At 38.8% G+C, this 24147-nt stretch overlaps 1 protein-coding gene and 1 long non-coding RNA gene across 7 annotated transcripts in view; both read left to right on the top strand.

Annotated features, from left to right (window-relative positions):
* Nlg4 (Neuroligin 4) overlaps positions 1-24147 on the top strand; it is a 57596-nt gene that overhangs the window by 9061 nt on the left and 24388 nt on the right. For 4 of the 5 annotated variants that reach the window (XM_089466814.1, XM_089466664.1, XM_089466609.1 and 1 more), the window contains exons 5-11: positions 1351-1503; positions 1575-2008; positions 2846-3205; positions 5938-6365; positions 6759-6877; positions 9809-10129; positions 22197-23309. In XM_089466814.1, the coding sequence (XP_089322940.1) occupies positions 1351-1503; positions 1575-2008; positions 2846-3205; positions 5938-6365; positions 6759-6877; positions 9809-10129; positions 22197-23309 (2928 nt within the window). The remainder of the gene's footprint in view (positions 1-1350; positions 1504-1574; positions 2009-2845; positions 3206-5937; positions 6366-6758; positions 6878-9808; positions 10130-22196; positions 23310-24147) is intronic. The other variant, XM_089466772.1, reaches the window with a different exon arrangement.
* On the top strand, positions 16641-21789 carry LOC149270323 (uncharacterized). 2 transcript variants are annotated; one of them, XR_016269718.1, is made up of 3 exons: positions 19753-20455; positions 20542-21071; positions 21196-21789. It is a non-coding gene; the product is annotated as an uncharacterized LOC149270323 (long non-coding RNA). The 2 variants fall into 2 exon arrangements; XR_016269706.1 differs by having other exon boundaries at positions 16641-21071.

Below are 24147 nucleotides of genomic sequence, written 5' to 3'. Positions count from 1 at the left end.
CGTCAATTTTCGTATTACAGTCAAGTCTCAATAATTTCAAAATTGCGATAAGTCGAAAAAGGCATGCGATTTCGAATTATAGGGACTCGGCTAATATATAATAAAAACAAGTAAGAAAGCTCTAGTCGAGACTGCTCGACTACGAGATCCCCTGAACCCTTGGAGTGTTAGCTATTTCAATAATTTTTCGCGTCTTTCACAAACACGTACGCACACACAGGCATACATACACACACACGCATGCAGACACAAACGCATACACACACTCACATACACACACACATACACAAACACATACACACACATACACAAACACATACACACACAAGCACCCACGCATAAACACGCATGGGCTGCAGTGTGCGCTTACTATGAGAACTTAATTGTTTAATAACTTTTTTTATGGACGTACGATCTTCATGAAACTTTCAGATTATGATTATAACATGGATATGCATGTAATTCCTAAAGCACAAGTCTCTAGTATTTGAAATACGCTTTTTACAAAAGTGAGGGTGAGGGGGTGAATTTAAGGGTGGGGGTAAATATTAACAAAAACCGAAATTGTGTAAATTGCATGTAAGTATACATTAAAAATTTGGAGACTCTAGCAATAAAGGTGTAGAAGATATAATTTTATAACTGGTTTTCGATAAGGTTTTTTATCGATAAAAAAAGATTGGGATGAGTTATCGATTTTTAATGATAAACTCGATATCCGCGCTGTAATTACGAACATTTTACAAAAAATTTGAAGTCTCTAGCTCTTATATCTTCGGAAATCGACGCGTTCAAACATACGGACAGAAGGACAGACGGACAGACGGACAGACGGACGGACGGACAGACGGACAGACGGACAGACGGACAGACAGACAGACGGACAGGGCCAAATCAACTCAGCTCGTCACCCTGATCAAGAATATATATACTTTGTGGGGTCTGCCACGCCTCCTTCTGCCTGTTACATACATTTCAACAAAACCATTATACCCTGATTTCCCATTTTCAATGGGTTCAGGGTATAATTAATGGTGTGAATCATTTTATACAAATAAAAATTGCTCGTATTTTCTAGTGAGCATATAAATACATTTTAAACTCAATATGCAGCTGATTATTTTGAGCAGTACAAAATCAAATTGAAATTTCTTATAATATCTGACTAATATATATTGTGGGTGAATAAATAACATATTTATAATAATAACTGAATTTATAATCATACTTTTATTTTTTGTTATTCATAAAGAGGGTATATGCTTCATTACTAATACGTATAAAAATGCCTTTTTATTGCATAAAATCTGCTTTTGTTGCCGCTGTGTCATTTTGGTGCCGTTGTTTCAGCAGCTGGCGCCAATGAGAAGAAGCTGCCCGTAATTGTGTTCATACACGGCGAATCATTCGAGTGGAGCAGTGGGAATCCCTACGATGGCAGCGTGCTGGCCAGCTATGGCGAAGTGGTGGTCGTGACGCTTAATTACCGACTCGGAATACTGGGTAAGCATATATATTGCAATTCATCTGTCTGTGGCCCCAATTCAATTCCCTGGTCATCGTCGTCCTGACAGGCTTTCTCAATGCGAATCCCAGTCCGCATGTTCATGCACGTGTTGCTAATTATGGGCTCATGGACCAGATGGCAGCGCTCCATTGGATTCAGCAGAATATACAAAAGTTTGGCGGCGATCCCAACGTTGTTACCCTAGCAGGTCACGGAACGGGCGCCGCGTGCATCAATTATCTGATGACCTCGCCCACAATGGTGCGCGGACTCTTCCATCGCGCCATACTGATGTCTGGATCGGCATACTCATCGTGGGCTCTCGTCGAGGATCCCGTCCTGTTCGCCATTAAGCTGGCTAAGGAGGTTAACTGCACAATTCCCGAGGACTTGAACAGGCATCACGAGCAGATTGTCGACTGCCTTCGGGATGTGCCACTGGAGGACTTATATGCCGCCGATATACAGGCACCCAACTTCCTAACATCGTTTGGCCCATCCGTAAGTTCATCCATTCAGACTTTTATTGGCGACAAGTTTGGCTGCAAATTATAATTAAAGATAATTTTAATAAAATCTCGTCGCATTTATTTATTTATTTATTTATTTATTTATTTATTTATTTTTACTTTATATATATTTATTAATTAATTTACAAACTTTTCTAGCAGCCCTAAGCAACAAAAAAATATGCTTCTCCTAAACTTTTATTGGAGACTACTTAAAAGGATTATTATTTTTATATTGGTAGCAAATGGACTTGTTTAGTTTTTATATAAATAAAAAAAAAAACATGATTTTTTTTTTTTCTTCTTTACAAGAAAAAGTAAGAGACTTTTTCTTCATTTCTTAACAAAAAATAATTTTTTATTATTTGTATTTTTTTTTTTTTTTTTCAAACATATGAAAAGAGAAAAAAAATGTTAGTGTTTTAGAAACTTTTCGAGCAACCCTAAACACAATGTAAGCTTATCCTCAATTGAAGCGCTCACAAAAGAATCGAGTTGATATGACTTTCGATTATCCCATGCCGTATTCCTATTGCCTATTTGGTCAGAGGCCTGATGCTGCAGTACTTCTGCGTCAGTTGCTCGAGTAGCTTCGTTGTTCTGTCCTTTGTGTTATTTTGTGTGTGTTAAGTTGAAATTTTTTCACGCTGATTTCGATCATCTGTTCGCCTAAATGGACTTTATTACTTACTTCACTTGCTTTGGGCTGCTTCTGCAAGGTTTACCAATTGAATGCTCTCTTCTCTGCCCATTTTTGTTGTCTGTTGGTTTTCTCATTTGTTTTCGTTTTTTTCCATCTATTTCCCTCTGGCTCCCAATTTTAATTTAGGTTGATGGCGTTGTCATACGACCCGGACATTCCAATCTCGATATTGATGATTTAATGACGCGCAACTCGAAGCGCTCTGCAGGCGATGCTGGCGCCCAGTCAGCCGGCGGCAATGGCGGCGGATCCGGCGCTGGTGGCTCCGCTTTCAGCGGTGGCTCTGGCTACTTTGGAGGAGGCGCGGCCACGGCCAACATTGGTGGCCATTATGATGTGCTCTTCGGCGTTGTTACGGGCGAGTCCATTTGGCGCTTCAGCGCTCACGACATACAGAATGGCTTCGAGGGCGAGAGACGAGATAAAATTATACGCACTTATGTGCGCAACGCTTACAACTACCATCTCAATGAGATATTCTATACGGTAAGTACGCTCTGCCTATAAATATCCTCAGCTAACTTCACCATTTGCCTTGCCAAAAACTGCCAGACCGGACCGGACCGGAACCGGCTGTGGCTCCGACTCCGGCTCCGGCTCCAGCTCGAGGTCTGCGGCTTGCAGTCCGTCACATAAATCTTGTAATCAGATTGCAGCTTCCCAGTGGTTTTCCCTGTTCGGGCTCGCTCGACAGGCGCTTTTTGGAATCAGTTAGTGGTGCACCTTATCTCCAGACTACTTATTTACTACGTGGCTCTTTTCGCTTGGGATTGTTGCCGACTTTTCTGTTTATTTGCTGGACTTACTCCTTTTTTCCTATTTCACCAAAAACTTTGCCGACTTTTGATCCCAACTTATACAAAATGTTGTCTGAGAGCTTGAAGAGTGAGGCTAGGAGGAAAGACTTAAAAACTTTGAGATAATATTCGACTGGTTAAAATTACCAGTACACTCATGTACGAGAGAAACATTTATAAAGTTCAACATTGTCGTTAGTCAATCACCCATTTTATTTAAATGAAGATATCGCTCCATGGTCAACCTTCAACTAGCGTGAAAAACTCACGATATAAACACATTTTGCATAAAAAGCAGCAACAGCGAAAAAAGAGAAGAACGTAAAACAAACAAAAAATAGGCATAAGTGAGGCAAATAAAAATAAAAAATAAAAACAAAAAACGTCTATTAAAATGTTCGCTTGCGCGGTGTAACTGTAATTATAAGTGCCCGTACATAACACAGTGCGTATGAGTAACATTCGCAACAGCATATAAACACAAATGGAGGCTGAATTTTACTTTGTGTTACTGCAGCTTTTCAAAATATTATTCTATTTTGTGTTTTGTTGTTATTTCTTTTTGCATATCTCGTTTGTTTTTATTTTATATGAGCTTTTGTTTTTTTCTTCCCTCTTTTTTTTTCATTTCTTGTTTTGTAATGCGCAAGCGAGCGAAATGGAAGGCAGTTAACACGCCATTGCAGCCAAAACATTAACACGCTTTATTTGGCAAATGTGTAAGGCTGTTATAACTTTGTATGTGTGTGGGTGTGTGAGTGTGTGGGAGGGGGTGTGTGTGTATTTGTGTAAGCATTGACAAGGACACTGTTGCTTGCATTCGTACATAGCCATGTATCTGTATGTAGATGTATATATGTATATCTATATATGTGCCACACACACACACACCTACTTAAAAGCATACAGACTACACTTAACCCAAATCACGGTAGCAGCAGCAACAGCAACAGCAGCAGCAACAGCAGCAGAAGCAGCAAAAGCAGCATCAGTGAAAGCAGTTACAGCAGCATCCAACAACAACAACAACAACAGTCGTATTCCTCCTCATCCTTAGGTACATCATCAACGCCAGACGACGTTGTCACCATTTGCCATATTAAAACCAAGTATTCGTGTCTCTCTGTGTGTGTGTGCGTGCCTCTCTGTATGTGTGGCTGCACTTAAAGCCCACACAGACACACATGCATACATCAAGGAGCCGTAAATTGCCAACGCATATATCACGATTATAGCACACACCATACACACCATTCGTATTTATTTTACTTCATTTTATACCCGTGCGCTGCCGCCGGCAAATGTCAAGCTCGCTGCAATTCAGCGATGAGGTTTATAATGCATTCAGTAATGGCATATATAGCATTCATGTAAATACCACGCCAAGCACTTTGCTCCGAGGGTTAAGAAATGAATCTGCAGAAATGATATATTCTCCCCTCTATATATATATATATATAAGTATTTGCCAGCGAGATGAATTAACAGCAATTCGTAGGCAGAATATGTGAATGCAAAACTCTCCGAATTATATACATATATGGAATTCTTAATATGTATATGATGACTACACTTTGAGTAGATGTATTTGCATAAGGCATATTTTAGGGAAATTCTAAAGAATATTTTATCATTTGTTAATTTGCTGACTGATTACATTACTTTGTATCTTTTGATATTAAGAAATACTTGAAATTCAGTTAACATTAATTTACTTTAATAATGAATCAATTTATACATCAAATAAAACGCAAACAAATATTTGATGTACGTTCATAATTTATTTCCTATATATGTATTTTTCCATTTAAATATGAATTTAGAATATAAACTAATGCAAACGATTTATTCAAAACAAAAAACCAAATAGTTGTGTCAATTCGAGCTTTAAATTATACATGACATCGATTTCGCATATGCATTGTGTGATCCCTTTTAAAAGCCACACACATCGTGGCAAAAATAATAATAGCCACAGAAAACAAAACACAACAGCAGCAGAAATCCGGCTGTAATCCTGCCAGGATTTGACTTGCTGTACAAGCAGAACTGTGCATGCATTACGCCAACATAGTTTGCAGATCTACTCAAACTGGGGCGCGCTCGGATGTGGCATAAGATTTCGGGGGCTGAGTAGGCAACCAGAACGAAATATTTATAAAACTGCACCGGAGGCAAAACTTTTCAAGTGTCAGACATCAATACATCATGGCTCATCCTTTGTAGGCAATAATCTTTATAATCAATTTTAATACTATATATCGAGATACTCATGGATATGTTGGAAGACAATTGCATATCAGAAATAAATTGTTTCTAAAGAAAATGAGAAAATAACCAGCGTAAAGGCAAATGGTGATTGAGTTGCTTGAATAACTGACATCAATATTTCAATTTCAATATTTCATCTCTGCTTCTCAGATTGTCAACGAGTACACGGACTGGGATCGCACTTCACAGCATCCGATTAACACGCGCGATACGGCTGTCGCCGCGTTATCCGATGCCCAGTTCGTGGCGCCCATAGTGCGCACTGGGGATATATTGGCGGCCAATTCGCCACCGCCGGTGAGCTCGGCGACGCCCAGTGGAGCGGCGAGTGCCGCCGCCTCGACCTTGGCGGCGTCTACGCAGCCCGCGGGTCGCTGCTACTTCTATGTGTTCGACTATCAGACCAAGGATGGGGACTATCCCCAGCGCATGGGCACAGTGCATGGCGAGGACTTGCCATACATATTCGGCGCACCGCTCGTCGATGGCTTCAGCCACTTTCCGCAAAACTACACCAAGTCGGAGACGGCGCTGTCAGAGGCCGTCATGATATACTGGACGAATTTTGCGCGCACCGGGTAAGCTAAGTAGTTGCATTTGGCCGTTGCCTGTCCGATTCCCCCGCCCCTATCACACAGCATCCAAGTGCTTAGCCACTTACCGTAATTCAAGTCATCCAAGCGACAGTGCTTCTGCTATTCTAAACACTTCTCCTTCGTGTGCATCACTTAGTACTGATTGTCACCGTGCGAAAGGAAAGTAAAGTAAAGGAAAGTGCTTCCATGGACAGCTGAGCAGCAGTTTTCCGGCACCTGCTGCCTGACTACCTATGCAGCGAACAAACCGAACTTGAAGACTTTTCCCCTAGACATCAAAATGCCCGGAGCGGGCAACGAATATTCTCTGAAATACTCAACTAAAGTGTGCATCTTTGTCTTCCCTCTCCCCTTCCACTTTTCTTCCGATTTTAGCAACCCGAACGAACATCATCGCCAGGACTCTGTGCTGCCCGTCTCAAAGGAACGCAATCGCTTTCGCAGCATCACTTGGGAGAATTATGATCCATTGCATCAAAAGTATTTGGAAATAGGTGAGAAAATAACAAATGTTGCCTATGGAGAGGCAATTTTCATAGGTTACAAATTATAGATTAGGTGTGCATAAATATTACTATTTATTATAGTTATTAGCGATTTATTTTACTTAATTTGTAATTAATTTTTATTATATATATATTTTCTTTTTAATATTTTTAATGTATTATTTGTTTTTATTTATTATTTGTATATATAAATATTTAATATACAAAATTATAAATTTGTTCAACTTATTTAAAAAAATTCAATATCGTATATCATATTAATATATAATAAAATATATTTAATATTGTATAGTAATGGTATTAATATTTGTGAAAAACTATGCTGGGGGCTAAAGTAATTTTGAATCTTTAATTAAATATGAATAGATAGCAATCACAGATCCTATACCCATATACCCATACCCATACACCCATATCAAATATCCTTAAATAATCACAAATTTGACATTGACGATAAACAGAAAGGCTATTGCTTGCATTTTCAAATTAGTCCATATGCCCTTTACGGCTGCCTTATGCTGATAGGGTATAAAATTGACGCAAATGGCACGCAATGTATGAGTGTCATAAAAAATTATTAACACAGTAACATGGAATTCTTGGAATGGCCAGATAAAAGCGACAAATTGATACTTTAAAATGTTCGTTTCGCAAGCGCGTATCAAATTTAATTTAAATTTTAAAGCAGCCAAAAAATAAAGCTCATACAGGCGAACAGGCGGTGGGCGGCGGGCGGCGGGCGGGTCTACTGCGAAGTGGATGGTGGAAGTGGTGTCAAGTGGCAGCGCAAAAAATCAGCATTACAATTGTGCGAGACGGCGTATGGTGCACGGCGTACAATGTACGGCTAAACAAGGCCATATCTGAGTGGCAGTTGAATGTTACCTGCTGAAGACAACACAAGCAGGGCACCTGCAATCACAGCAAATGAGAGCAACGGGCAATGCAAGTCGACTGAAATGTGCTCTACATGTATTAGAAAATTATGTATATAGTCGAGTCTCGATAATTCGAACCCAGCTAAATCAAAAATTGTGATAAATCGAAAAAAGTTACCCCTGAAAGGAATTCGTTCTCAACAATTTTCGATAATTTAAATTTCTGTGTAAATAAAAAAAAAATAAATAAACTCTACTGTATTCAATTTAGATAAATTTGACATTTAAAAATATTACTAAATTCAAATTTATAAAATATTTGCAATATTATTTTGATTTTCCTAATAAACTTCATGAAACTAGATTTTCTGCACTGCTGATATGCCCGCTATTTCCTTTGGTAGGGTATCCGACAATGTCGGGCATATAAAGCTGTCTGTGCCCTTAAGAATGTTGCCATCGCGTCATATTAAATGTGCGCAAATGTTATTAACTTCACATTTGTCACACGTTGTGGGTGTCTATCATCAGGAACAGCCCAGACAGACAGCCATTCAAATTTTATACAGCAAAATTTCACAGCAATTCTAATGAAATTTGAAAGCCCTTTATCCAGATGGTATCTGTGTATCTGCCGGAAAAGAGAATAAAGAAGTTCCTTCTTTCATAAGGCTTCGATAAAATGTGTATGGAAATCAGTTGCAGAGACCCACACGTGTATTTTACTTCATATCTAGTCCACATCCATGTCACAGAAATCCACCTAAGTGTAGTTGGCAAATACATGCACGCACACGCCCCGCTGCGCCCTTAAAAATATAACTCGATTTCTGTTTGATTTTAATTGAAAACGCAAGACCAGACACGGCATCTCAAGCCATCTCACCCATATCGCCCACCTACGCCCACCGCACGCCCACGCTCAAGGGTGTTTTGCTGGAATTTGTTTTGAACGTTCTGGCATTGTTACATACAATACGCACAAAGGATGTAGTTGCACGAGGTTTGTCAAAGACCACGCATTATTGTGAATTTTGATTTGAAATGCTGAAAACCTGAAATCGAAATCGAATTATGTGAATACACAGCGAACAGCTGCACGCGCACAAATTGTTGGCACACGCGCATACACCTACACACTCACACACACACACACACACACACATTCCATTGAAGTCAAAGTTGAAAGTTCTGTTGCGTAAATTATGCATCATCCATATTTATTCAGCGACTTCTATAGACGACATGTCAATTGCAGTGGAGCGAATCGTTTGCACAGATTTCGTATGCTTCTTATCCTCTTCTTTTTTATATGCAAAGTGGCACGAATATCCTTTCAATACATTTAAATGATATATAACATACATATATTTATTTATTCATCCTCGCACTTATGTTTTGCTGTGGCCATTGAATATTAATGCGGCTTAAATAAAATATAAATTAAAGGCCAAGCGCAGATACATTGAGAGTCTCTTAAAATGTTATATTTCATCTCGTAGTCAATGCGACTTTTAAGTAGTTTTATCAAAGAGCTCAGCCCTGTAAATAGGCAACGCCCCGTAAGTATTTCATATCATTTGATTGCTTTATAAACAAACTGACACGGAAGCCGTAGAGGAGGCAACATGAAAACAAAATCGAAAAGCGAAGAGGCTAAGACGGGCCCAAGCAAACGCCAGCGTGTGACCCAACTGACGGCATCAAAAATTAAGCAGCTCAGTCAGTTAAATAAACAAGACATCCAACTAGACAAGCAGGTGAATGCGGATGAGAGGTGTCCTCAATTGCGAAGTGGCTCAGCTCAGCTAGTAGCATGCAAATGTCTTGAAAGTGCCCCTCAATAACAAACAAAACAGCAACAGTTGCCGGTCGACGAGGGGATGTGGGGGGTGGTGGTGTAGGCGACGTAGTTAACACCGGTTGGAATTTGTATGCATGAATGCCGCCCATGACATAGAAATAAAAATGTGTATATTAACGCTTTTGTTTCCCGTTTGCTCTTCTATTTTGGTGCCCTCGTATCGTGGCCATCTTGAAGGCATGAAGCCGCGCATTAAGAATCACTTTCGGGCTCACCAACTCTCGATTTGGCTGCGACTGATACCCGAACTACATCGTGCTGGCATGGAGGATGTGATAGCCCGGCACAATCTGTTTCGCAATCACGACGATATGGAATTGTACGAGGGACCCGTTAAGCCAGATCCATTTGGTCTCTCAGCAGGCACAGCAACATCATCGTCTTCATCCGGCTCCTCATCGTCCTCCTCGTCGCGCCTGCTGCTTATCGACGAGCAATTGATGATGAAGAAGGGACGCGGCCTAAATGGTTCGACGTATCTGAATGGCATACTGGGGGGTAAGTAACAACTGACTCAACCATGACATCTGCTGGGTAACAGCCGTCTTTTGTAATTGTCAGTGGCAAGCAGAATGCCAAACGGTCGTACGGGTTATCTCTGACAATCAGTCAGACAGCGTTGAACATTAAGCAGAATGCTGGGCTTGTCATCCGCTCTCAGGCGCAAAAAGAAATCAGCGAATTATATTCAAGGCATGTCTGGCATGTGAAACCTTGTGCCCGGAGGCGGAAGCAGCCCACCTAAATCTAAAACATCTAAATTGAATTTACATTGCCATAGATAGCGGGAGTTACTAACCCTTGCTGCAGGCATTGTCAAGTCACAAATTTGTATGCAATCTATTTATTCGTCATTTTAGTTGAAATAATTTTCCCGCAGGGTATTTCAAAATCGATCACAACTCACCCCACTCAACTCATGCGGATTGCCTTGTGCTTGCTGTAGCTGGCATTTAATAAGTAAATTTGACAAAGGTACACAAAGCAATGCGCCCGAAGCTGTAGCGATACAATTGTGCATCGGACCTGAAGTCAGTTGATGTTTCAATATATGTGTTTCCGAGTTTGCTACCTGACATAGCCAACGCAGCTTAAATTAAATTAGCTGAATCGACGTGGAATATTGAAATATGATCCATACAACTCACGGTTGTTCAATTTCGACATTAAATTCAACTGAGAGATGAAGTAATCTCTATCTTACTCTCTCTCTATCATATTACGAAATTGTGCACATTCTATTATTAATTTGCCCTAAGATGTTCCGCATTTAGCAATTTAATATTTTAATATAATTTTAAAATATATACATATTTTTATTATTGAGATTATAAATACATTAATGGAAAATAACTAAACTAACTACGAATATGATGAAAGGCGATGATTATGAGTAATACATATTACATAATTAAATTGACTCCATAGGAGTCAATAGGTAAACAATTAGACAAATCACACTTCCCATTTATTAAAGCGGAGAATCGGGTTATTAAAAATAGACAAAATTATTATTAATAACTGTAATATTCTGGTATCTAAAATTACTTTCTAGTAATAAACATCAATTTGGCAACTGAGTAGGGGATTTATCAAAAACTAAACTCTTAAAGATTTTACATTTTAAATCATCTCTGACTAGCGGAGATTGCTTTTCCTTTCCAATGAAATTTGTTTTTGGAAATATTGCCCTCTGCTTTAACTTTAGCTGTAGCCTTTGCGTAAATCAAATGATAATGTCTGAGCTGTGCGCACATGTGACAGCTTAATAACTAACTAGTAAGGGAAACAAATCAAATATTACGCATACGCCATGTGAGACCTGGCGAAGGGCTGTGCACGTTATGTCAAATGCGAAATTCAGGGGACAATCTTTGCCTAAAATGCTTGAAATTTTCTTTTTCAGGCGCTCCCCCTAGCTTAAGTGCGTTCAAAATCAACACTTTAGGTGTGTGGAGTTGTTTACTTGAAGGGCGGCTGGGACAAGTGAGGCTGTGTTTACTTCAGCTTGTGGTCCCTCAAGTTAAATTGCAAATTGCAAAGTTGGCATTTTGTATATGTGAGCCTCAGCCATGACGTTTCCATTTGTGTGACCAACTGACCCGGCTCTCGACCCCCAGCTGTGCCATTGCTTATTGAAATTGTGTCCGGGCGGGCTGCTTTTGGCTTTTGAATTTATATTGTGTCGAGTGCTGACTTTTGAAAATGCACTCAACTGTAATCTGTATTAAGTATGTGACTGCTCGAGCTGCTCTCTGTTTATGCTACCACTGTCTACAGTGTAGCCGAGTATCATTTCTTCTCTCTCTCTCCCTCTCTCTCTCTCAACGCTCATGTGGTCCATTGTGCGAATCGCACTCGACAAAGGCTCAACAATTTGCTGGCTTACATTGCTTTTGTGGTTTGTCCTTTGTGTTGATCTGAAGACGCGTCTGCTGCAAACGCAAACTACTTAAGCATTATTTCTATTTACTTTCCGCCCCAGCTGAGCTACTGGAAAATGCTCAACTAAAAGATACCCTAAACGTCGATGCCAGCTGTTGGTCAAGCTATCCAGACTTGGACGTAAATAAGAATTTTCAGTAATTTTACTCTAGTAACAATCATGCTCTATGTTAACCCAATTCGATGGGTTCAGGGTATAAAAACTCATTAGGCCAGTTTATTTAAAACTCGCTGGGAAACTTATTCAACACTTACCCTAAATTAACAGCAAACTTTGTTGATGGTCTCTGCGTTTTTCATACGCTCGCTGTCCACACAGCAGCTCGAGTTAAGCTCTGCTGCTCAGCGCTGCAAGTCGAATGCAACTCAAACAAGCAACGGCTCCATCCCCGCCCGTGTCGCCCATCACAAAGTTAAAACTAAAGACAGTCAATTTTAAGAGAAATTCTCGCTGCTCGCTGTGCGCTTAAGTCGGTTAATGCAATATGCATTAGTTGACAGTGCCGCTGCCTCAGGCATGGCAGCTGTGTGAGTTTCCACTGGGGCTCAGTTGCCATCAAGTTGTGCAAATTAAAAGTTATCGGAGTGTTGGCTTAGCTGCTGTACAAATTACTTGCGGGTACCTTAGGAAGTGCCAGCGTTCTTTGACGTCCCACAAAATATGGCAATCAAAGTTGCAATAGTCAAACAAAATAGATAATTGCTTCTTCATTGCAAATCCAACTAGAACGATAGAGGGTCTAATGTACTTTCATAATGTACATGTTTTAGAATGCCAATCAAGAAAGCTGCGTTTTAAGGTCTTTCTAAATAAGAAACGAGCTGGGTTCAAGGCCTGACTTAAATTTGAGCTAAACGGAAAAACTTATAATTGTATCTTGAAGGCAAAGCAGCAACCACATCGGCATAGAGACAAAATATCTAGAGAGAACAAACAGCAGAGGCACGCCCAAAAGGACTTGTGGTTGGGTGAGTGCGAGGAGGGTGCGAGTAGGGTGTTCCAGCAGTCTGAATACACAAAATGTTCTTTTCAATTAGTGCGGGAGGACGAAAGGCTGCAAAACTAAATCCGCCCCATCAAAATAAACTCACGAAAAAGCATTGAGAGGGTTGAGGCAAACTCTTTGCGAACGCAGCAGCAAAAGATGATAAAATGACTGAAATGCCTGAAATGCGACAAACAGCTGTCAGCTTGACAGTGCAGGACGCAGCGCCTGGCGGCTGGGCTAAAAGCCAGGCTAGGCCACAGAACACGGCAGTGAAAGAGCCAGTGACAGAGACAGAGAGAGATAGCAATAGCAACAGTATCATGGCGACACACTATGATATGATTTTCATTTACGCTGACTGTGCCAACTGTGCGCCTTGGTTTGTCACTGTCTCTGCCGTTATCATTGCTGTTGTTGTGGTTGTTGTTGTAGTTGTTGCTTTTGTTGTTGTTGGCACCTCAGCATCGTGACTTTGGCCCAGAGACAAACGCAAGCGAGCTAAAGTTGATGCGAAAATGCAAAAACGATATGAAAATAAAAACACGCGCAGCCAACATGCAACTAAAGGCCAAAATATCCACAAAGAAAAGTCTCGGTAAACAAAACGAAAGACTGCAAAAACAGTTCAACAGCTGAAGTTGAAGTCGGTGGCGAAAGCATGAAAAATGTGTTGAACTGACGCGCTGCACATTTTTCTCCTCCTACTTTTAGTATGGGCCATAAAAAAAGTTTTGCGATAAGCACATGGTATGCTATACACTCTTTGAAGACAACAAACATTTGCGACTGTAACGTAGAAAATAAGAGAATTTAAAATGAAAGAAAATATTTATGCGATTAATTTGTTATTATCTTGAACATTCTGATTAAGAGCAGTGGGTCTTGTAAGAGATTTTATATTTGCAATGAGTTTGCAGTCTCGTTTTTCTCTCGTATCCTTGCATTCTTGTTGGTTCTCTGGGCGGAGCGGCGCAATCGTGCTAAGCCAGCGCTCATAACTCTAACAAATCAGAAACTCTGCATAGCTTGTCAACAGCTCTTAAAAATTAGCTTTCAATGACTCTATCATAGATAGTATTATTGGGGATAGTGGATAGTGATTTGCTGTCGTTAAGAAATAAAATACAATACAATCAATTAAGTAAATGTGTAGTGCCTAAAATATATTTAAATTGATAATGGCAACGATAATTGTTTGTCTAAGAATACAAGTCGTAAAACTCGAATTTATTATAGAAGAAGAGAAGTTTCTTCTGTCATAGGATTTATAAGGGTCTACCCACACGCACGCTCGGTCTTTAGCAGTCTTAGATGCTGTTGCTAAATAACAATATATGAATGTTGGTGGTATATAATCTATATACAATTTAATAAATTACTAGCAAAACTTCAAGATATTCACTTCTTGATTTCATTATTGTTCAATGACAGCTCATCGTTGACTATAGAGTATCTGCTAGTCGAGCCTTGCTCGCTTAAACACTTTGCCTAGTAGTCTACTAGGAACATTGTTGTCTTTGTCATTGTTATCTTTGTGCTATTCAAGTTGTTCACGTGGGCATGTCTTAAAAAATAATCTCTTTCAATTGTGCATTACGTGCCTTCAGATAGACGCACACATTTCTACGCATGTGTGATGGATTTTCAGGAAAATCCATTGTAAAAGAATGTTTTCTATTGCAGCTTAAAATCGACAACTTGTACTAGAAATGTGCTTGAATAGGATAAAATACGAAAAGATTTCCCTAAGCCTATTTCAAATGCCCCTTATATTGATTGATTCAAGATTGCCTTTAAATATGTATTCTCATACTTGAAACTACTTTAATTTCCTTTTAATCTACTATTTAAACTTTATACCAGGGACCGTAACGATTATAACTTTTATAGGAAAAAATTAAAAAATAATTATTATTTTTTGATAAATTAAAAAAAAAATTCTTTTTAATAATTAAAATTGATTTTTATGATAAAAATCAAAAATAATTATTACAAAACAATTTTATATAAAAATCAAATCATAAGTCTTATATTTGATTTTTATTATAAAAATCAAACATAAGACTTATGATTTGATTTTTATTTTAAAAATTGAAAATAAAAATTGAATTGATATATCTCTTGAAGTAAAGGAGCTAGATCATATATCGGCATATATATATGATCTACGCATTATTACCTTTCAGATGATATATAATATGTATGTAAATATGTACATGTATGCGTACATATACATTAATTATATACTTAGACGCTTTCCCAGGGCACTTGCGCTGTGCACTTGCTCGTACCTATTCAGCAGATAATGTGAGGGGGAGACAGATGTAGATAAAGCATAATCACTGTATATATGTACATACATATGTTTATATGTATATATACGTATTATTGTCACCTTTCCCTGCTCCCATAGATAAAAAATTTACTTTAGGCGCAAAAGAGTGAAAGAAATAGATTGAACTAGAGCATAATGACATACGCACAGTGGGCATCTATCGGTCAATGCATTTTATAAAAAATAATACCAAACCTAAAAATTGTTCAATATTGTAAAAATATCCTAAAACTTTGAATTCCCAAAGCACATGTTCATTTTTAAACGCCTATTTGAACTCTATTGAGGTTGCGTCTGACTGTGAAGAGTCTGAGGAAGAGGACGAACCGGAACTCAAATTGGCTATAACGGAGAATTATGGATATTCCCCAAAGCCAATAGATTTAAACGTGGATATTATGTGCTATTGGGAGGACAAAAAGTTCACATATCCACGATTGTACCGTCTTGCCAAGATAGTTCACTCGGTGCCTGCCACGCAGGTTTCGGTGGAAAGGGCATTTTCTGCGCTTAAGCTTGTGCTGACAGAGTTAAGGTCTAACCTAAGTGCAGACTCTATAAAAAAAATAATGTTCTTAAAACTAAATAAATAGTAAACTTATACCAAGTGTTATATCTATGGGAGCAAGGAAAGGTGACAATAATACGTATATATACATATAAACATATGTATGTACATATATACAGTGATTATGCTTTATCTACATCTGTCTCCCCCTCACATTATCTGCTGAATAGGTACGAGCAAGTGCACAGCGCAAGTGCCCTGGGAAAGCGTCTAAGTATATAATTAATGTATATGTACGCATACATGTACATATTTACATACATATCATATATCATCTGAAAGGTAATAATGCGTAGATCATATATATATGCCGATATATGATCTAGCTCCTTTACTTCAAGAGATATATCAATTCAATTTTTATTTTCAATTTTTAAAATAAAAATCAAATCATAAGTCTTATGTTTGATTTTTATAATAAAAATCAAATATAAGACTTATGATTTGATTTTTATATAAAATTGTTTTGTAATAATTATTTTTGATTTTTATCATAAAAATCAATTTTAATAATTAAAAATAATTTTTTTATAAAAAATTACCAATAAAAGTTTATCCTTTTTTTGAACTCGCCATAAAAAAATATCCTTATGTGTGTTTTCCTCTCTCTTTTTGGGAATACTTTTGAGCCTCAATTTTTTTAAATGCGTAACACTTATTTGCGGTCCCTGCTTTATACAGATGAGAAAATGAAAATATATAAGATAGCAGCAGAATATCACAAAAAGTTTGTAGTGCCCAAGAGCAGCTAAGCTGGAAAAAAAAGCAAGAACAACACACGAAATGCCGCTGGTTGTTCAGTTTGACATTTGCATACGGCCCGGGCTGATAGGTCAAGGCTTAGCCAACTTTCAGGTGGCGCTCGGTGATGAAATGTCAAACTCTAAGCTAGATTAAGTCGGCACAAATTGAAATAACGCCTCGGAGCTGGTTGCTCGTTTCTTGAGGTAATCGCTTCTTAAATGTTTAGATATTTCCGCCCCTTTCTCAGGGGGAACGACAGTCGCTCGCCTCAGCTGCCCGGGCAGATATTTAATTGAAGCAAGGTCATCTAATTGAGGCTACGCAGCATTGCGAACATTTTGCATGCCGAGCATTTCACTTGCCAGGGCTGGGGCAGCAGCTGGGGCGGGCCACTTGCAGCCTAAGTTGATTTTATGGTTGGTTTTTTGTCATTCCACTAATTAAAGGCACATTAGGCATTAGGCACTGGCTCCGGCTCTGGCACTGGTTCTGTTTCTGCACCAGGCCAAGGCAATCTCTGTTTGGGGCTTCGGGCTTTTGGTTATCTGACTCAAGCTGCGCCGGCCGTGTGTCCTCGTACATAATTATCTAGGGTCCTTGAGAGAGCAGGCGGGCGGCGGCTGTTGTCCTCTGTACTGTGACTTTAACTCGAGCGCTCGGTGCTTGCCATAAAACGAAAGCTAAAATTAAAATTAAAATTAAAAGGAATTAAAATAGAACATTTACCCATGGCAAAAGGAGCGTATTTCAACTTGAAAATTAATGCAAAATGAGGCGTTTTGATAAAAAGCTTAGTTAAGGTCCATTTAGAAATGCTCTAACAAATTACGATAGCTCGACTTTTTTTTTTTTTATGTATGTGTTTCTAGCTGGGGTCGCAAGCTATCTGATTAGGCCATTTAGCCATGAAACTGCAAACGAACTGATGCTGGGGCCGAAAGTGTTTGCTCCTTAAGTCTGTCAAGTGACAGGTTGAGTGTCCACAAATGGCCATTGACGCTGTGCATAGACAAGTTAGGGTTAGAAATACTGTTGGCAAAAATAAGAAAATTACTACATATGAGATATATAAATATAATTTATATATATAATATATACTTATAGAACTAATTAAGAACTATCGTAGTTCAAATAACTGTACTGAGCTGTTAAGATAAATAAAAATAATAAATAATGAACTTTAGCCAAAAATACCTAGCTGTTTTTTAGTTATTTTTCCCTAAAATGGGCCAACCAAGCCGGCTGTGTACGCTCTTTTATGTTCTTCAATAATTTCATGATTCAATTTTATATTCCAAGAATGACCTAATCATAAATTGTAAATACTCAATGCCCTAGGGGCAAATGTCAGGCTATAAATAGTAAACGACTTGCTTATTCACCTTCGGCTGAAATTGAATTCCAGGAAATACAACTTCAATGATTTCAATTATTAATAACAAAAATATGAGTGAGTCAAAAAAAGGTGTGAAAAATAAATAAACTTTATAATGTTCCCATAGCACAGATACTGACTTCTGTTGATTGATTCGAAAATCGGATTAGTTGATTTGGCGACGAGTCGACAACAAAAACTTGCCAAATTGAATGGCATTGTGAAATGCAAATTGAAAAGCTCTCGACAGTCAGTTGCCACTTGGCAGCTGTGGAGAATCACACGAAATATTGGAAAAGAGGGCAACAATATGAGAATGCTTATTATGGCACTTTGTTTTATTGTCTAAATATTTATGCAAATACGTGCCCAAGTCTTTAATCTCGTGCAGAACTTTGCCGAATTGTTTGATATGCACAAAATTGAAAGGCAAAACTTTTGAGACAGACGACATCGACACTCAATACACACACACACACACACACACACGAAGACAGGCACATGCATCAGAGAGTGTATATAGTCTTGGCTTAAAACAATGCCAAGTGTAGATAGCACTTGAGGCACATCAACGAGACAGTCAGACACAAAGCAAGAGGAAAACAACAAACAAAGCGACAACAATAACAAAACAATACTCGAAGACTCGAGCACATTGTGAAACACATTTTGAAGGAAGTGAACTTCAAAAGCAGTGAAGCACATCACTTTTTCGCAGGTGTTTGCATTTCAATTTAAAACTTACCTGCCAGCCTGACATAAAAGAAATACAAACGTATTGCCAGCTGAAGCAGATCTAAGAGTTTTTTTCGGAATACAAGAAAACTGCAAATCAAATATTTACTTGACGAAAAATAGTATGATGTTGCTGCAGATATCTGATGGGAAAATATATATAGTATACGTGTGAATATTCAAATATGCCTTTGCAAAAATCGACATTTTTTTCTTAGTATTTTTTGGGTAACAGAATAAAGAATAGTTGCTTGATTGAAAGCCAGCTTCAATTTAATTAAAATTTTTTAATCAAGAAAGAGTGGGGCTCAAATATTTGTAAATAAATTTGGCAGCAGCCTACAAACACTAAAAATTTGTCAAGAGGTTCGACTTTAGATAACCAGGAACAAGCTGCTGGTGAAGCGAGTAGCATTGGTATGTGAATTTAATTTTCTATAGAATACGAGTGAGCTTGCGTGACTCATTTCTGGCATGATACAGGTGATACAGATAATGCAGAGTCTTATTCTGTAAGAAAAACAATTTTAACAGTAGCTGCACGTAGTCATAGGTGTTACTGAGTGAGAGCACGATGGAAAATTAGGCTGCGCAGAGTGAATCGTTCTGGTCTGAGAGAGAAGGAAGATTAATTAAATATTCTAATTTTAAAATATACAATCAGAGAAACAGCGCACAAAAATAAAAAAATAAATAAATACAAATAAAAATTTATTTTTCGGCTTTAAATTAGACAGAAATTTTATTTATTTATTTATTTATTTTTTTATTTATATATTTATTTATTTACTCATTTATTTACATATTTATTTATTTATTTATTTATTTATTTTATTTTAGTAAACTAACTGACTACTAAACAACTACTTAGATTGTCGACCAACATATTTATACATACATATATCTTAAGGTAGCTAAGGGGCTAGCAAAATTTAACTAATCTATATATATAAAAGAAAGTTGTGTAAAAGTGAAGACTGCTTATAACTTGATTTGGGCTGAACCAATTTTCATGGTTTTTGATTTGTTGGATTTGTCTCCGCAACGAGTTTAGTATAGGGTCTTAAAAATACTGAAAAAATTTGCCGAATACTTGAAAAACGCGGTTTTTTCCCCAAATGTTCAAATTTTTTTTATACCCAGTAGGCTTGGTAACAGTGACAGTTTTGACAATAGTGTAGAAGTAAATAAACAAATGTAGTCAGTCAGTCTACGGTCTCCTGACCTCGAGCAGACCTGACTATTCAAAAAAAAAAAAAAAAAAAAAAAAAAAAAAAAAAATTTCAAATCAAAAGGAAAAATATTTCAAATCAAAAATCTGCAAAAAATCAAAAGATTAAAACCTGACTGTTCAAAAAATAAATAAAAAATTAAAAATTCGAAATTAAAAAAAAAAAAGGTAATTATTAAAAAGTGTATTTTTGGCTTTTTATATTTTCGGACTTTTAAACTTTATAAATATTTCAAATCAAAAATCTGCAAAAATTAAAAAAAAAAATCAAAAGATTAAAACCTAACAATCAAAAATAAATAAAAAATTCAAAATTCAAAATTCGAAATTAAAAAAAAAAAGTTAATTATTAAAAATTGTATTTTTGGACTTTTACAAAAGCTAAATATCTCGAAAGTTCAGGTATTTGTTTGTCTCAAACATAAATTTGTGTAAATTATTTATATTTATATTTCTCGATTGTTTTATATGGTTTTGTGCGAGGGCAGTATTACTATTAATAAAAATGCCGCGTCCTAGAAGATCTAATCTTTCCCGGCGGACCCATAATGCAATTAGGCAACGGAATAGCGCGAGTCAATTATCTGACGAAGAGCGAGAAATCGCCCGAGAAAGGCTCCGCGTTAGTACCCAGGGAAGAAGGGCCTTAATTCGTGCTTCTCAAAGAGAGGCAGCCCGTGAAATGGCAATAAGAAATGGTTCAAGGATTGATTTGAATCGAGCAGCGTTTCGATATGATTGCACCATTGATTACAGCTTGAATCGTTTAGTTTGCATTGGTCCAATGGACGTTGTTTGCTAGCATTGTGGCGCATTGAAGTTTGCTGGTGAAACGCCCGGTTTGTGCTGCCTTAGTGGTAAAGTGACATTGCCATTAGCGGTCACCATAGCCATTGCGTTCCCTGCTTTATGGCGAAACACTAGAATCACGACATTTTCTAGCGAACACTCAAAAATACAATGCCTGTTTCCAAATGACATAATTTGGGGCGGAAAATATTGGAGACGGATATTTAAGGTAATTTACGTTAAAAATTTTATTTTCTATGACTGCCAAAAAAAAATTTTGAATAATGTAGTTTGTTAGATTTCTGTAAATAGTGTTTGTAAATATAACTATAACTATGGCTTTGAATTTAAAGATTCAAGGCCAGATTTGCCATCGCATTGGATCATTGCAACCTATTGAAGATGCACAGCAAAAATTCTTGCAAATATACTTCATGGGCAATATGGAAGAACAACTTGACCGGCGTCAAGAAATGAACACAGCTATGAAAAGAGCAATTCTCCATGATTTGCATGCTTAGAAATTTAAACCAACCAAAACTGTGCAATGGAACGCGTTTGGTGATAAGAAAACTGATGAGCAATGTGATTCACGCGTTGATACTCAAAGGAAAATTTAAAGATGAGGAAGTTCTTATTCCTAGGATTCCGATGAGCTCAACAGATATGCCCTTTGAATTTAAACGAATTCATTTCCCGCTTCGTCTTGCCTTCGCCATGACGATCAACAAGTCACAGGGCCAATCTTTGACTATTTGTGGCCTCAATCTAGAAAATGCGTGTTTTTCTCATGGTCAATTGTACGTGGCATGCTCACGTGTTGGCAAACGATCCGCATTATTTGTTCTTGCACCCGACCAAAAAACGAAGAATGTCGTTTACAACAAGGTGCTTGAATGAAAATCCGATTAATAAATTTATCAGTGTATCCCAGCCTGAACAACATAGCTTTCAACAATTTTTTACCTAGAAATAATATAGAGGGCAATGCAACGTTTGCCGGGCCAGCTAGTATATACATATATAGCTCTAGCTTTTGGTTTTCAGGCTAATAATCTCAAATAACATTGTAAGGCATCAAATTTGAATATGAAGAGGCGCATGATGCGTGCAATGCGTCTTGATTCACATTTGCTGGAGACAGGCGTACGCGTCGTATGCTTATTAAGCCAAGGGAACTAGATTGCGCATACGATGCGAGCCACTGGGTGGCTAATTTGTAATTGTCTCTCTGCATGCGACAAACAAGAAGCAACAACAGCAACATATTAATATGCAACAATGGTACGCAATTACTCATGACTTCTTTCTCTCTCTCTCTTTTCTCTCTTCCTGTCTCTCTCTCTTACTATAGTTACGACCGTTGAACCGAACAATATGTATACAACGTGTATACCAATTGGCGGCAACTACACGGGCAGTGGAGGCGGCGTATATGCACCGACAACACTTGCGAACGCCTCAACGGAGACCGTGGCATCCGGCTTCGAGGCAGCCGGGTATGCGGCGTATTCGACGGCGCTGAGCGTAACGATTGCCATCGGATGCAGCCTGCTCATATTGAATGTGCTGATATTTGCGGGCGTGTACTACCAGCGCGACAAGACGCGGCTGGAGGTGAAGACGCTGCAGAAGCAGTATCAACAGCGCAGCATGCATCAGCAGGTACCATATCCGCCGGAGCCCATCAAGCATGCCCACTATCACATGGGCCACTCGCAGAGCGCCAATGTGATTGTGGATGTCGAGAGCCATGGTCAGGATCAGAGTGGCCAGGCCGCCATGCTGCTGCAGGCAGCCGCCGCTGCCGCCGCAGCAGCCAACGAGGCATCCAAGCCACCGCCGCCACATATATGCGCCAACACGGGCTTGCAAACACAACAGCAGCAGCAACAACAACAACAACAACAACAGCAAGCACAACAGGCAGGCGGCAGTGGAAGCATGCTGAATAATATGGCCATGGATGGCGCTAAGCCCTCGGATAACTTGGCCAATGTCACCTACAGCACCAGCACCAAACAGCAACAGCAACACCAGCAGCAGCAGCAACAGCAACAACAGCGCGAGCATATGCAAATCAAGAGCATGGGTGGTGGTGGGGGCACCCAAACCTTTGGACGCGGCAGCGGCTCAGGCGGTGGTGCTGGCGGTGCGGCTGGCAACAGCAGCAATGTGACTGGCACAGCGGTGGGTGTCGGTGTCGGTGGTGGCGCCTCTGTTGTTGTGTCAGGCAGCAGCGTTAGCTACAATCCCGGCCTAATGACTTTGCCCAAGGCAAGCCAATTGCATCATTCCGGAGCTCTGAATTATGCACGCAACAACACAGCCGCCTTAAATTTGGCAGGCGGCGGCACCGCCCTGGTGGATAGCCGCGGCAATGTCCTCCTCACTTCCAGCCCTGGTGGCGCCACTACCGACTGCATGACACTGCCACGCAATCTCAATCGACACAATCCAACTACAGGTGAGTTCAGCACTAACTTATTCGTGAAGCCCGCAACAGATTTAAGCTGCAAATGCAATTGGACGAATTGCTTTTTGATGCAGCCCAGCCCAGACCAGTCCAGTCCAGCCCAGCCAGAAGATGAAAGTGTTTTCTGGTTTTTCACGTTTTCGCTTTTCTTTTCGAATGCTACGTGCAGCATTCGCCGCAAAAATGCAAACACCAACACGAATACACACAAGGTGGGAGGGAACATAGGGCATCCAAACAATGCTGCACCAAGGTAGCAATCAGACCATAATACGTTAAGATTTCATTACATTATGAGTTGTTTTTCATTTTTGTTCCACTTTACTTGCGGGCGCACGTCTTCCTGCTGCTGGCTGAAAAGCGCACAGCTTGCATTTTATTTTCGATTAAAAAACGGTATATATAATAAATCACATTCTCCAATTGAATGAAAGCACAAACCACAGGAAGAGCGTGAGAAAGAGGGTGATGGAGAGGGAGAGGGAGTGTGAGAGGAAAATATTTTCTGTACCAAGTGATTGAATAAGCTTATGATTTCAAAGAAGAGCACGTGTGTGTAAGAGCATAAAATGCACCTGGGAAATCAAATATAAATAATTCAAACTGAAATTATAAAAGACGATTAAATACATGGCCGAGATTTACAAACGTGGGCATTATAAATATTCAAATGAATACTTCTAAGGTCTCTCTGAGGATAACGCTGACACACATAAAAAATTAATATAATTTAAATTTAAAAGACTAAGGTATAGGTCATTGAGCTCTGATTAACATTAAAAAAATAAATAAGTAAATTTAAAATATATTCAAAACATGAGAAAAACAG

Source organism: Drosophila arizonae, chromosome 2 (assembly GCF_054131065.1).
Source record: "Drosophila arizonae isolate 15081-1271.41 chromosome 2, UAZ_ARI_1.0, whole genome shotgun sequence".
Lineage (NCBI taxonomy): Eukaryota > Metazoa > Arthropoda > Insecta > Diptera > Drosophilidae > Drosophila > Drosophila arizonae.
This window is presented reverse-complemented; position numbering and strand designations above follow the sequence as displayed.